Source organism: Ochotona princeps, chromosome 1 (assembly GCF_030435755.1).
Source record: "Ochotona princeps isolate mOchPri1 chromosome 1, mOchPri1.hap1, whole genome shotgun sequence".
Classification (NCBI taxonomy): domain Eukaryota; kingdom Metazoa; phylum Chordata; class Mammalia; order Lagomorpha; family Ochotonidae; genus Ochotona; species Ochotona princeps.
The window spans coordinates 31865387-31878109 of record NC_080832.1 but is presented as its reverse complement, the minus strand read 5'-3'; the positions used below and the strand labels follow the sequence as shown (position 1 = coordinate 31878109).

Below are 12723 nucleotides of genomic sequence, written 5' to 3'. Positions count from 1 at the left end.
CCTATTTGAAAAATGATCTCAAAATGCAACTGTGAGATCTTGATTCTTCTATTTATTAACCTAATAAATATTGAGTAGCATGTGGACTCAATGTTAGCACTGACCCAGGCCCTGGGACTATAGCAGGCAAAATTCTCCATCCTTTACAGAATTTGTGTACTCCACAATATTCTCTACAACTAGTAGAAAAAGAAAATACACTTCCAGTTGGCAAATTTCCCTTTTAAATTACAACCAAGTGTGATTTTAAAATTAGAAAAATGTTTAGGGTGTATTTGTTCTTCATTCATACTTTTAAAGGATGATAGACAACTTTCCAGGAAACTTAATAACATGAAAAAAAGATTAGCTATTTTTTTTATCTTTATGCCTCTTTTATGATGTTATGATTCTAAAACTTTTTTTTGCACACCGTATTTTAAAAATGCTAACACTCTGAGTTTTCAATCAAATAACTTTCTTCCTTTTAATTATCAAAAATAAAAATTACATTATTTTCCCCAGGAGTATGCCCTAATGGTTTATGAAGTATATCTTGTGAATTATCCACTTGTCCTAGTGTCTGAAACCTTCACTCAAGATGTTAGGGATGGACTATCTTGATAGTCCCAGCCATTTTGTATTCTACAAGGACTCAGGATCTGGAGAAAGTACGTGTCCTGTCCTGAGCTCGCACAGTTGAAAATGTATCAATTCTTACATGGTTGTGAAACCACAATTGTCAATTTTCTAAAGAAAGATTAGTCATTCAGTTGGCCCTTTCACAAGGGTGTGCACCAGGAACTTGAATAATGCTCACTTAATTAGATACCAAGGGTCAGAAGAATCATGATTATTTCACGTATGAAGAATTTGCAAGATTTCTGTGGACTCTGTCATTCTTCGATTCAGTAGGTGGAGCCAGTGCCCTCATTAGAATAAAGGTAAACAGATTCAACCCAATTATAAATGGGAAAAGATGTGCCCTTGGTTCCTGAGGGTTGCACAGAGTGGCAACTGGCTGGAGAGCAGAGGTGCAGCAGACAGGAGCTCCAGAGCATGAGTTCCAAGTCAAAATCCATCGGGATCATTGGAGCCCCCTTCTCCAAGGGACAGGTGAGTACAAAGCCTGGCTTCAAGCATATGGCATTTTTCTGAAAACGTGGAATTTGAACATTTATAAGGGTTTATTGTCTAGTTAAATTTCCTGAGCCATTCTGGCCAAAAAAATACCTTTTAGAGTCCTCATACGATTCTACAGCACTGGCTGATCAATGATCACTATCCATTGGCTCCCTGGGCTCCTGACCTCAAAGTCAATTTCATTTTTATCTTCATTTTATTGAATGTGTTTTCATCTTGTTTAAGAAAACCCTTTCATTTGAATTACAAAGGATTATTTCTGTTTTGTGGCTCCTGATGTTTTGTTGCTCTTCTAGCTTTTGATGTTACTGTGAATGTATAGTGGGAAAGAGAAGTTTAAGAAAACACCTTTGTTTAATTGTACAATTAACGTCTAGATAACTTAATAGACTTATGGCAACCTCCAGACTTCCTCTGATGTGGCTAACCCAAATATTATGGCTTTATGCAACTTTCTGAATGATTCTTGTTATTTTAGGGCTTTAATGAGTCTTTTAATGAGAACTTCTTTGAGGGGGGAAAGAAACATTAAGGGAAAACCCCACGGCAAGTTGGCAGCACTGAAAGGATTAATGATTTATGAAGATCCTAACTTGTGTTAGAGCCTTGTATACATGAACCAACATGCACCAGCGACATGAATGTTCAGGCACTTCTTCCTCCTAGGAACACTCATTCTCGTAAATACAATGAGATGACAGAATACCTTAACTTCAGCATGAGTCTATGTTCAAAGAGGAGTATAAAAGGACAAAACCAAACAGGACCATGTATGAACTGAAACTTCTAAGGCTAATTCTGCTAGAAATGGGGTCTTCAGACTCTGGGCAGTGTTCTACCCTCCTCTTAATTTTTAACTCTTGCTGTTCATTCTGGCGTTTTATTGCAAAACAGATTGGGAGAGGTCAGAGGTTAGAAACAGGAACTACATTTGGACTGGCAGTAAATGCTGCTTCAGCCTCCCTGGAAATCTTCCAAAGGCTCACCCAGACCACAGGGCACTTCGCTAATGGATAGTGTTTTATTAATTAATTAATTTTAAGACTTCTTTATTTTCATTGGGAAAGCAGATTTACAGAGAAAAGGAGATACAGAGAGAAAGATCTTCAGCCATCTGGTTCACTCCCCAGTGGCCAAATGGCCAGAGCTGAGCTGCTCTGAATCCAGGATCCAGGAGCTTCTTCCAGGTCTTCCACATGGGAGCAAGGTCCCAAGGACTTAGGCCATTCTTCGCCACTTTCCTAGGCCACAGGCAGGTAGCTAAATGGGAAATGCAGCAGCTGGGACATGAACTAGCACCCATTTGAGATTCTGGTGCTTGGAAGTAGAGGATTAGCCAGTTGAGCCATCATGCCAGCCCCAAAGCGTTTCTTTTAGAATCCAGTGTGCCCATACCTGCTTGGGTCAGGAGCTGACCCACAAAATGGAAGAAATAAAAACTGAAGAAGAGAAAAAGGGACATGAATAAGAAGGGAATACAGGGAGGAAGGAAGGAAGGAAGGTGAAAGGGGAAAGGTGAGAGGAGGGAAGGAAGAAGAGAGACCAAATGTGCTCTGGTCCTGGTTGACCTTATTGTGGGCATTGAGGGAGAGAGAGGTTTAAGAAAGCACTTCTGTTTCTTTATGTAGTGAATGCCTAGGTTGACAGATAATGGCAGCCTGTCTGTGGGACACTATGTTAAAATGCAGCCTGATGCATTTACCATTTTCAGTAATTGTTTTCACCCTAAGATTTCCTTCCATTCCAACCTGACCATGAGAAAGAAATGTGCTGTCTCATGACTATAAGGCTAGTGTCATGCTCTGAGAGATTTTTCTCTACTGAGTCATAGAGAGCAAAAAAATGGCCAGTACCTAAGCATTTGTCTTCACCTAAAGGGAGAAAAACATTGGACAAACAGGCAAAAGAGATGAGATGGCAGATAACCCGAAGCTGAGTTTGAGAAAAAGCTCACTCCCTGTCTCTCCCCTAGCAAAGGCCAACAATGTGGTAGGTGTTATGTTTATCTTATGGTTGCATTAACTGAGACCCTGAAAGATTTGTCAATTTGCTCAGGGTCACTCAGCCCTGACTGTGTGATTCCAGATAAAACAGTCTGATTCCAGTCCAGACCATGTCCTTGACTTACACGGACACCTCTTTAAGAGGGCTTGATTCAACAGTAAATCTTATATTGGCAGTCACTTAGAGATTAGACCCAGCTTTAGAAGACAGTAGATCTAAGAACGCCATTTCCAAAGTGTGAAACCAAGCAACAGAAAAGACCCTTTGTGAGAGGAATCCAGCGTAACACAATACTAAGGAGTGTCACTCTGAGAAAATCAATGACTGTGATACAGCAAACATTATGTCAGCAAAAGAGCCTATGAGATTTGTTTTAAAGTTGGAAGGTGGGAAAGAAATTTTACCAAATTGATGGTTTTTGTGTACTGACTATATGTCAACCCTACATTTCAAAATACAATGTCCCAAAGGTACATAAAGTGAGACTGGAGCATGCGTTTGGCCTAGTGATTAAGCCACCAGCATAGGGGAGTTCTTGGGTTGAATACCTGGTTGGGTTCCCCGTTTCTGCTTTCTCTACATGCAGACATTAGAAGGCAGTGGTGATGGCCCAAGTAACTGGGTCCCTGCCGCTAACATGGGAGGTCTTGGACTGACTTCATGGCTCTCAGCTCAGTCTAGTCATTTAAGGAGTGAATAAGCAGATGGGAGCTCTCTTTCTTTTTAATTCTGCCTTTCAAATAATAAATAAATAAATTTAGAAAGCAAGCTAAACTGAAATTTCACAGTGCATATGATACAAAAACAGACAGGAAACCATAGGCATACTATGAACCTAGCAGCACTCTACTGGGCTGTAAAGATGAAGAAACACTGTCTACATGATCAGGAAGAGGTCCAATTTTTCTGTCGGCTTCCGAGTAACTTAAAGGTAGAAAAGCCTTCTTCACTGCATTATTGTATCTCCATCAACTGGAATGCTTTTTTTTTTTTTTTAAGATTTATTTATTTGTATTAGAAAGGCAGATTTGCACAAAAAGGAGATACAAAGGAAAATATCTTCTGTCCACTGATTGTGGCAACAACAGCCAGAGCTGAGCTGATTCAAAGCCAGGAGCTAGAACTTCTTCCAAGTCTCCCACTCAGGTGCAGGTTCCCAAGTCTTTGGGCCATCCTCTACTACTTTCTCAGGTCACAAACAGGAAGCTTGATGAGAAGTGGATTAGCCAGGACACAAACTGGTGCCCATGCGATATCCTGGCTGATGCAAGACAAGGATTTAGCCATTAGGCTATTGCGCTGGATCCAATAGCAGTGCTTTTGAACAAATACTCATTTACTGTGTTATTAACATGGAGTGAAGAGAATGATGTAGGTGTTGGGGTACAAAAATCTGAATCAGAAATAAGACTGTGTCACTTCTTAGCTGGGTGTTTACCTTTTGTAATTCTAGTTTCTCCTATAAATTACTACTCTACAATGGTGATTACTGCATATCCCTGGCTCTATGGCAATTTCAAAAATGATTGTTATAATTTAACTAATTAAATAATGACAATTCTTACTGTGGGCATGGGACGGCCATGGTAATGTCTGAAGTACTTGTGTTTTTAATTGTTCAGCCAAGAGGAGGGGTGGAAGAAGGCCCTATAGCACTGAGAAAGGCTGGTCTGCTTGAGAAACTGAAAGAACAAGGTAATTTAAAATACACTTTATTGCTTTGTTTATTTATTTTAGTTGAAATAAGGCGGCTAAGAGACATCTTCCATGTACTAGTTTGAACTAGGTCAAAGGTAGGCCAGGAACCCATTTCAGGTCTCTCACAAGGGTGTCATGGACCCAAGTGCTTGAGACATCATCTGTTGTATCAACAGGAAGGAAGCAACAGATGATTTTTAGGTTGAAGGGTGATAAGTCTGGTTTGCTCCCCACACTGAATGAAGAAATAGGCTGCTACGAAAGCGGGGAGTATATCTGGAGTGACATTTACACCACAAAATCACCTCACACATCTTATTAAATAAGTAGGATCGAGGAAGAACTCTCTGCATGCATTGTCAGAAGAGTTTGTCTTGCCAGTTTGACGACAGTTCAAAAGAATCTGTGTGTGCAAGAAAGGGTTTTGGGGTAGATAAAAGTAGAGTCAGGGTAACTGAAATTGAAAGGCAAGAGGAGGACCCTTCTTCATGAAAAGAAAGAAAATCAGATAATAGTAGCACTAATACTTGTATAGGACTTGTGTATTCATACCTTAATATATATACACACAAACATCAAGTTTGCAAATGAAAAGTAAAACAATATTTAAAGTATGGGCCAGGCACGTAATCTTTATACATAAAACCCTGATGAAGTGTTGTCAAGGCTGTGTAGCAACTGGAACTCTCCTATTTCCAGTGGTAAGACAAAACAATACAGTCATTTTGGACAGAATTTGGTAGCTTCTTAAATAAGCATAGATTTGCATTTTGATTTAATAGCTTTACTCCTAGGTATTTTCCCAACAGCAATGTTAGCATACAGCTGCAGATGGCTTCTGCATGGATATTTGCAGCAATAACATTTATAAAACAAAAAGGAAAATGAATGCCCATCAACTAGTGAGTGCATAAATGAAAAGTGGTTCATCCGTACAATGATAGTACATGATGATACAAGTGAACAGAGAAATGGCACAGGCAAGACACGGATGAATTTTAAAACATGCTCCGAGAAAGATGCTGGATACAAAATGTACATACCATATGATTTCATGGATGCAAAGTTCTAGAAAGATAAAAGCATGACCAAAGACGGCAGATCAACAACCCCTAGGGGTGAGGACAAGAATTAATGTCAAATGGGCATGAGAGGATTTAGAGAATGAAAGTGCCTTGAATACCTATTGTGGTAGTTGTAAGACTGTGGTTATTTCTAAAACCCAAAGACTTGCACACTTAAATGAATTTTAGGGAAGAAAAAATAAATTTGATGAAGTGAAGGAGACAGAGTGAGAGCAAATGGGGAAGGGTGGGAGAAAGGAAGGAAGGATTGCCTGAAGGGGTGCTCAGCTTAGTGAAACAAGCCAGGCTCAAAAAGACAAGTATCATATTTTTTTCTGACATGTAGCAGTTAATACCAATAAGTACATAGGAATGAAGTTGACATTTTGTGAAGATCATTGCTGTTACCTATTGTTTATTCTCCTGTGGATTGGAGATCGTTCTACTTTGTACTTGTTGAATATTAATAATTAGTGGTGAAATAAGTCTGCAAATACAGAATGGATTCAAATGAAAATAAAAAGTGATGAGGGGAGGGCAGGAAGGGAAGGGAATGTGGAGGAGGGAATGAGGAAAGTGTGGCTGTCTTCTTGCAATATTTTTCTTTATATTAATAAACTCTTTGTAGACTAAAATTAAGGCAAAAAAAAAAAAACCAGAAAGCTTGCACAAATTAATTTGTCCCTCAGTTAACAAGCTTAAACAAGTTTAGTTTTATCAAGTGTTAATCAGGAGAGATCTCATGTCAGCTCTCCATAGTCATGCAGTAAATACAAGAATGGACAGTTGCTTCAGAACACTCAGCTGAATGTATTCCAGAATTTTCATGACATTCTTTGCTTCAGAAGATTTCCCAGGGTTTTCAGTCTTCTAAGAAAGCATGTCCAGATCCTTAGAAATTTGGGGTTACCCTGAGGTTATCTCTTTCTAAAAAGTTTAATAGGATTATTTGTAACTTTTTCCCTTTTAAAAAAGAATGTATGATAGTAATAAAGCCCCTTTTTGAGCTCTTTGAAGCATTAGTCTGGAAGCTCAGTATAAAGTGTGTTGGTTTTGACAACAGCATCGTGAGGCAATGCCAAATGGATAGAGAAGGAAGCTGCACTGTGGCAACAGGGGACAAACATGTAAGAACCAAGAGTTAATAGAGTCTACAAGTTTAGAAAATTCTGGTTGATTTTCTTCTGGGAATTTATAGATGTAAAAGATGTTTTTGTTACAAAATCAAAATGTTTATTAGATAATTATTTAGAAAGCACATAAGGAGGACAGAGATGGTGATGTCTTCTATTAGGGCCAAACCAGAAAGTTATCACTGTTATATTATGTCGTCTCACTGGATCCATTCAGGAAGCATTTACTGAGAGACAGGCAACAGCAGGTACCCGTGGCAGGTGCTAGTGAGATGATGTCTACCTTCACGAGGTTAATAGTCATTTCAGACTTGTCCTTTGCTTATGTTTTTAAAAGTATATGGTGTTTGTTTATTTATACTCTTAGAACATTCCTACATGGACTGATTTGCAATCGTTTGGTCTTTTTCACTTAGTTAACTGGACATTTTCATTTTAATTGTAGAGCTTGATGTAACAGATTATGGGGACCTGGCCTTTGCTGATGTCCCCAATGACAGCCCCTTTCAAAATGTGAAGAATCCACGGTCGGTGGGGAAAGCAAATGAGCAGCTGGCTGGAGCAGTGGCAGAAGCCAAGAAGGATGGAAAAGTCAGCGTGGTGCTGGGCGGTGACCACAGGTCAAGTGGAGTGGCTGCGTGTGGGCATCTGGCACTAGTGACATAAAGCAAGCACAGCCAAGACAACTAGACAAGAAATGTAGACAGGAGAGCACTGGTTAATTTTATGCAAAATTTTCTACCTTCAAAACAATACCATATGGGTTTCTACTTTACCCCAGAAAGACAGACCTTGCTCTATTTGAAGTCATAGAATACCTTTAGCTGTCTCTTTTATGGCACAAAACTGTGAGAAATGAAGAGATTTCAACAAATTATTTAGTATAGCCATGCCTTTCCAAATAAATAAATATTGAAGAATTTCATAGCCAGATTATTGGGCCTGATGACTGGTCAAATATACATCTCATGTAGGGAAATTATGTAAAAAATCTATTTCTCAAAATAAAAGTAATAATTACCTTATAAAATTTTTGAAGGTGAGTGCACACACACACACACACACCCCTACACACATTTCAAAAATCAGTGGTAACTACATTTTCCTAACAATCACTTCAATCAGAATTGAAATTCTGGCATCTTTGCTTCATGTCTTTTTTCTTTGCACATGCAGATTTTGTTCAATAGCTGCACGCATGCATGTCATTAATTTCTGTCCTTACTCTTCAGCAAAAAATTGCTTATGTTAATTTATGTTATGCATAAAGCATCATCTTTTTAAATGATGGATAATTTTTAAGGGATTGTATTATTAAATCTATTTATATCTTCAGATGCTCAGTTACGATGATCAGTATTGTACATGAGTCTTTTAATGTTTATTCTCAAGGATAATGCTACCAGAAAAGCCCTGAGCCGATCATAAATAGAAACATTTTTATGAGACCCAATTCAAAAGTCAACTGTGTCATCCTCTCAATTTGCTTTTCTAATGCCAACAGTTCCCAAGGCTTCTATATGAAATCTGCGATTGAGAAGCTGAGGTCCACTTTCATTTTTATGAGAAAAAATTTATATGTGGAAAGCTTAGGAGCACCAAATAGCCAAAGCACAGGGAGCCAAAGGCAGGACGCCCACCATGCAGAATCACCAGCACCTGCATGCTGATCCAAGACTGTTTCTTTCCTCAGAATCTGAAAGCTTGTAATTCTCTGAATTATACTTAGATGTTCAGAAGTGGGAGAATGTGTACAGACATTGTGTTTCAAAGTCTCATGTTTTAACTTTTGGAGTGAGGAGTGTTTGGCAGAACTCTAGTGGTTCCTGGTTAAGAGCGGTTGCAGAGTAGAGGGTTCAGGCAGGGGGTCTGAGCATCAAATAGAAGTGAGCACCAGGAGATGCTGTACATGCGGGTGGGGTTGGGAGGGGAGGGGAATGGAGACAACAAAGATTTGTCCACAATTCACTTCAAAGAATTATGTCTTTACTAAAGAGAGGTGTGTGCAAAAAGTGAGCCTGATTTAGCTGTGAGAACCGAGCACTGTTTCTTGAACTTCTCCTGTAGGTAAATAAAAAAAAAAATTTTTTTTCTTCTATTTCCATTTTCCTTAAAAAGAGAGCACCTTTGTATAACCTGTATTCTTACAATCAGCTTTTAAAATTCAACACAGCATCATCTACTGATTTATTTTTCTTCTCTCTCCTTTTTCTAAAAATTTATTTTACTTGAAAGAGGGTTATGTAGAGTAAACAAGAATCTTCCATTCACTGGACAACTCCCCAGAAGGCTGCAATGATCATAGCTGGACAGGTTCAAAGCCAGGAATGTCTTCCAGCCTTCCGACGGGGTGTGGGGGTCCAAAGCCTTGGGGCATCCTCTGCTGCTTTCCCAGTTAACAGGGAGTGGGATTGGACACAGAACAGCCAGAACTAGAATCGGTGCCCATTTGGGATGCTGGCACCACAGGCAGAGGATTAGCGTGTCATTCCACATGGGGGCAGGTTCTAAAGCTCTGGGCCTTTCTCCACTGCTTTCCCATGCCACAAGCAGGTAGCTGGATGGGATGTGGAGCAGGTAGGATATGAACAGGTGAGGAATTTAGCCACTGAGCTGTCACGCCAGATCCCATCATAAATTTTTGTGATGCTAGTGATACAACTTGCATGAATATAACTAACTTGTTAGGAAGTGTTAAGTTTATAAGTTATGCTTTCTTTATTACTGTGCTTAATTGGCATTTCCTATTTAAGGTCTATCAGAAGTATCAGTCAATTACACTTAATAGAAAACAAAGTGGGAGCATTAAGGGAGTCAATGATAGAATGTATCTAACCCCACTGTAAATGTAATGTTCATACCAGCTTTTTTCCTCTATAGTTTGGCGATTGGAAGCATCTCTGGCCATGCCAGTGTCCACCCTGACCTTGCTGTCATTTGGGTGGATGCTCATTCTGATATCAACACTCCAACAACCACCACGACTGGGAACTTGCATGGGCAGCCTGTGTCCTTTCTCCTGAAAGAACTGAAAGGAAAGGTAAAGACTACTTGGCCGACTATTGTAGAAAAATAATGCTGTGAAATTCAGGAGGCAGAAAGGAAGTGAGAAGCCTTGTGTCAATTTGCTTTTACAGTGTTTCTTTTGTTTTTAGGAGGCAAATACACCTGAGAGGAAGGGAGGAAGGAAAACAGAGAGGGAGGAAGCGGGGAGAAAGAGAGAATGCTCCCGTGTACTGGTTCACTGGAAAAATGTCTACAAATAAGCAATTGGGGCTGGTGCTGTAACATGGCAGGTTGAGCCTCCACCTGCCGCACCAGCATCCTACATGGACACCAATTCATACCCCGAAGGTTCAACTTCTAATCCAGCTGCCTGCTTATGGCCTGCAGAAACAGCAGAGGATGGCCCAAGTATTTGGGCCTCTGCACCCATGTGGGAGACCTGGAAGAAGCTCTAGGCTCCTGGCTTTGGATGGGCTCAGCTCTAGCCATTGTGATCATTTGGGGAATGAACCAGAGGATGGAAGATCTGTCTCTCCTCTCTATATTTCTGCATTTGGAATAAATTTTGAAAAGTGTTTAGAATTACTCCTGCATGGTGGAAGCAAAGCTGAATTGGGAACTTACAGCTTTTAAATTTACACTATTATATGCAATCCAACCAAGCATCTTTAGCTCAAAAAAGTAGAATTTACTCAAGAGACTCAAAATTAACTGTGGAAACATTGCAATTTTAGATCCCTGAAATACCAGGATTTTCCTGGGTGAGGCCCTGCATATCTGCCAAGGATATTGTCTACATTGGCCTGAGAGATGTGGACCCTGGCGAGCAGTAAGTTTACTCCTTGCTGCGATTTATACTTCATTGCTATCCTTCTGTGTTTAGGGTGTAACTTGCTGGCTAAACCTATATCTGTATGTACATATGCATGCACTCAATTTACACCTTAATTGATTTGCTGTTAAATACAACACAAGTTATATATTTCAGAGAACTTAATGTGTCTTAGCACACTTATCTTTTAAAACTGGAACAGAACACTGTCATCCTTAATCATTTTTTTCTTAATATTTCTTCATTTACAGCTACATTTTGAAAACTCTGAATATTAAATGCTTTTCAATGACTGAAGTGGACAAACTGGGAATCGGCAAGGTGATGGAGGAAACGTTGAGCTATCTACTGGGAAGGTAACATGCCCCTGCATGTGCATGTGGGTGTAACATAGACTGGCTACTGACGCTGACCACAAGGTGTTGATGAAGTCTGTAAATAAAATGGAACTTGACATGATGCACATTACTTTTTATAAAACAGGATGAGAATTATATTTATCTTATGAATATTAATCTGCAATATTTTTGTGTTTTTAAAAGAAAGAGAAGGCCAATTCATCTGAGTTTTGATGTGGATGGACTGGACCCGTCTTTCACACCAGCTACTGGCACACCGGTCTTGGGAGGACTGTCTTACAGAGAGGGTATCTACATCACAGAAGAAATTCACAAGACAGGTAGGGAAATATCTTAGGGCATAAAGAAGCAAGTTACATAGATTTACATCTTCCTCATCTGAAAACCCAAGTTGCAACTGAAATTTTCAGAATGTCCATCGCATGATGTATGAACTAGGTCGTTTTTTCATTGGTTAACATCTCCTTATTGGAGAATTTTTCAAGTCAGCCAGTATTGATTTTAAAAAAATCAATGTTTTATAAATTACCTGATTATCATTTGCTGTTGTAGGACTACTGTCAGGATTGGATATAATGGAAGTAAACCCATCTCTGGGGAAGACGCCTCAAGAAGTAACTTCAACAGTGAACACAGCAGTAGCCCTAACCTTGGCTTCTTTTGGAGTTGCTCGGGAGGGTAACCACAAGCCTATCGACTACCTTAACCCACCTAAGTGAAAATGAAACATCAGTCAAAAATCTCATTGCTAATAATGTAATCAGCAAATCCATAGTAAAGTACTTAAGCTTGAGTTATCTGCTCAAAAGACTTGCTCTTCCAGAAATATGTTTATCCCGTATGTGTAAACTATCTGTTTCCTCTTGTTGTGAAACTCAGGAACTAGAAATTAAAAGGCTGTGAAATTGGAAAAGATTTTCTCATTTTCTAAAAAAAGGACTTAATACTTTAACGATCATGCATGAATTCTCAATTAAAAGTTGCAAATATTTCTCCTCCCACAAAGAGTAGGACTCAATATCAGTAAATAAATCTTACCTGGCAAGGTACTAAATGTCTGTATTAACCAAAGTATCCAATTTTTTGTAATAAACTCTATAAAAAGTCTATCACCTCTATCTAAACACAAAGTGTACATATACCCTCCACACGTACATACTCAACAGACATCCCGCTTAAAAGCAACAGGAAGGTTCCCAGCTTCAGATCGGTGCGCACTGGCCCATTGCGGCTCACTTGGGGAGTGAATCTTCGAACGGAAGATCTTCCTCTCTGTCTCTCCTCCTCTCTGTATATCTGACTTTGTAATAAAATAAATCTTTAAAAAAAAAAAGCATCAGGAAGACGTTTAAGTAAAGTCACAGTGAACCATCACCTTCAAAACATGAGACTTTGGTGTGCTATTTAAATTTTTTCATTCTGGTGCTTCACCTATAGGAATAATCACAGACTGGGCTATCTTCATGTTCATTAATGTGAGAGTATCATGCTTAGTTTCACACTTC

At 39.3% G+C, this 12723-nt stretch overlaps 1 protein-coding gene across 1 annotated transcript; it reads left to right on the top strand.

Moving 5' to 3' along the window:
• Window positions 1–793: 793 nt before the first annotated feature.
• ARG1 (arginase 1) lies at window positions 794–12131 on the top strand. The gene is made up of 8 exons (XM_004587236.4): window positions 794–1095; window positions 4749–4821; window positions 7467–7641; window positions 9902–10061; window positions 10762–10856; window positions 11111–11215; window positions 11402–11538; window positions 11771–12131. The coding sequence occupies exons 1-8, from the start codon at window positions 949–951 to the stop codon at window positions 11935–11937; spliced, it is 1059 nt and encodes a 352-aa protein (XP_004587293.3). The 5' UTR covers window positions 794–948; the 3' UTR covers window positions 11938–12131.
• Window positions 12132–12723: the final 592 nt, after the last annotated feature.

Excerpts from the sequence above, each read along its gene's own strand:
- ARG1 (XM_004587236.4), top strand. The coding sequence starts at position 949 with ATGGGAAAAGATGTGCCCTTGGTTCCTGAGGGTTGCACAGAGTGGCAA. Across the intron at positions 10,062-10,761 it reads TGAAAGAACTGAAAGGAAAG|ATCCCTGAAATACCAGGATT; the intron begins GTAAAGACTACT and ends TTGCAATTTTAG. Across the intron at positions 10,857-11,110 it reads GATGTGGACCCTGGCGAGCA|CTACATTTTGAAAACTCTGA; the intron begins GTAAGTTTACTC and ends CTTCATTTACAG.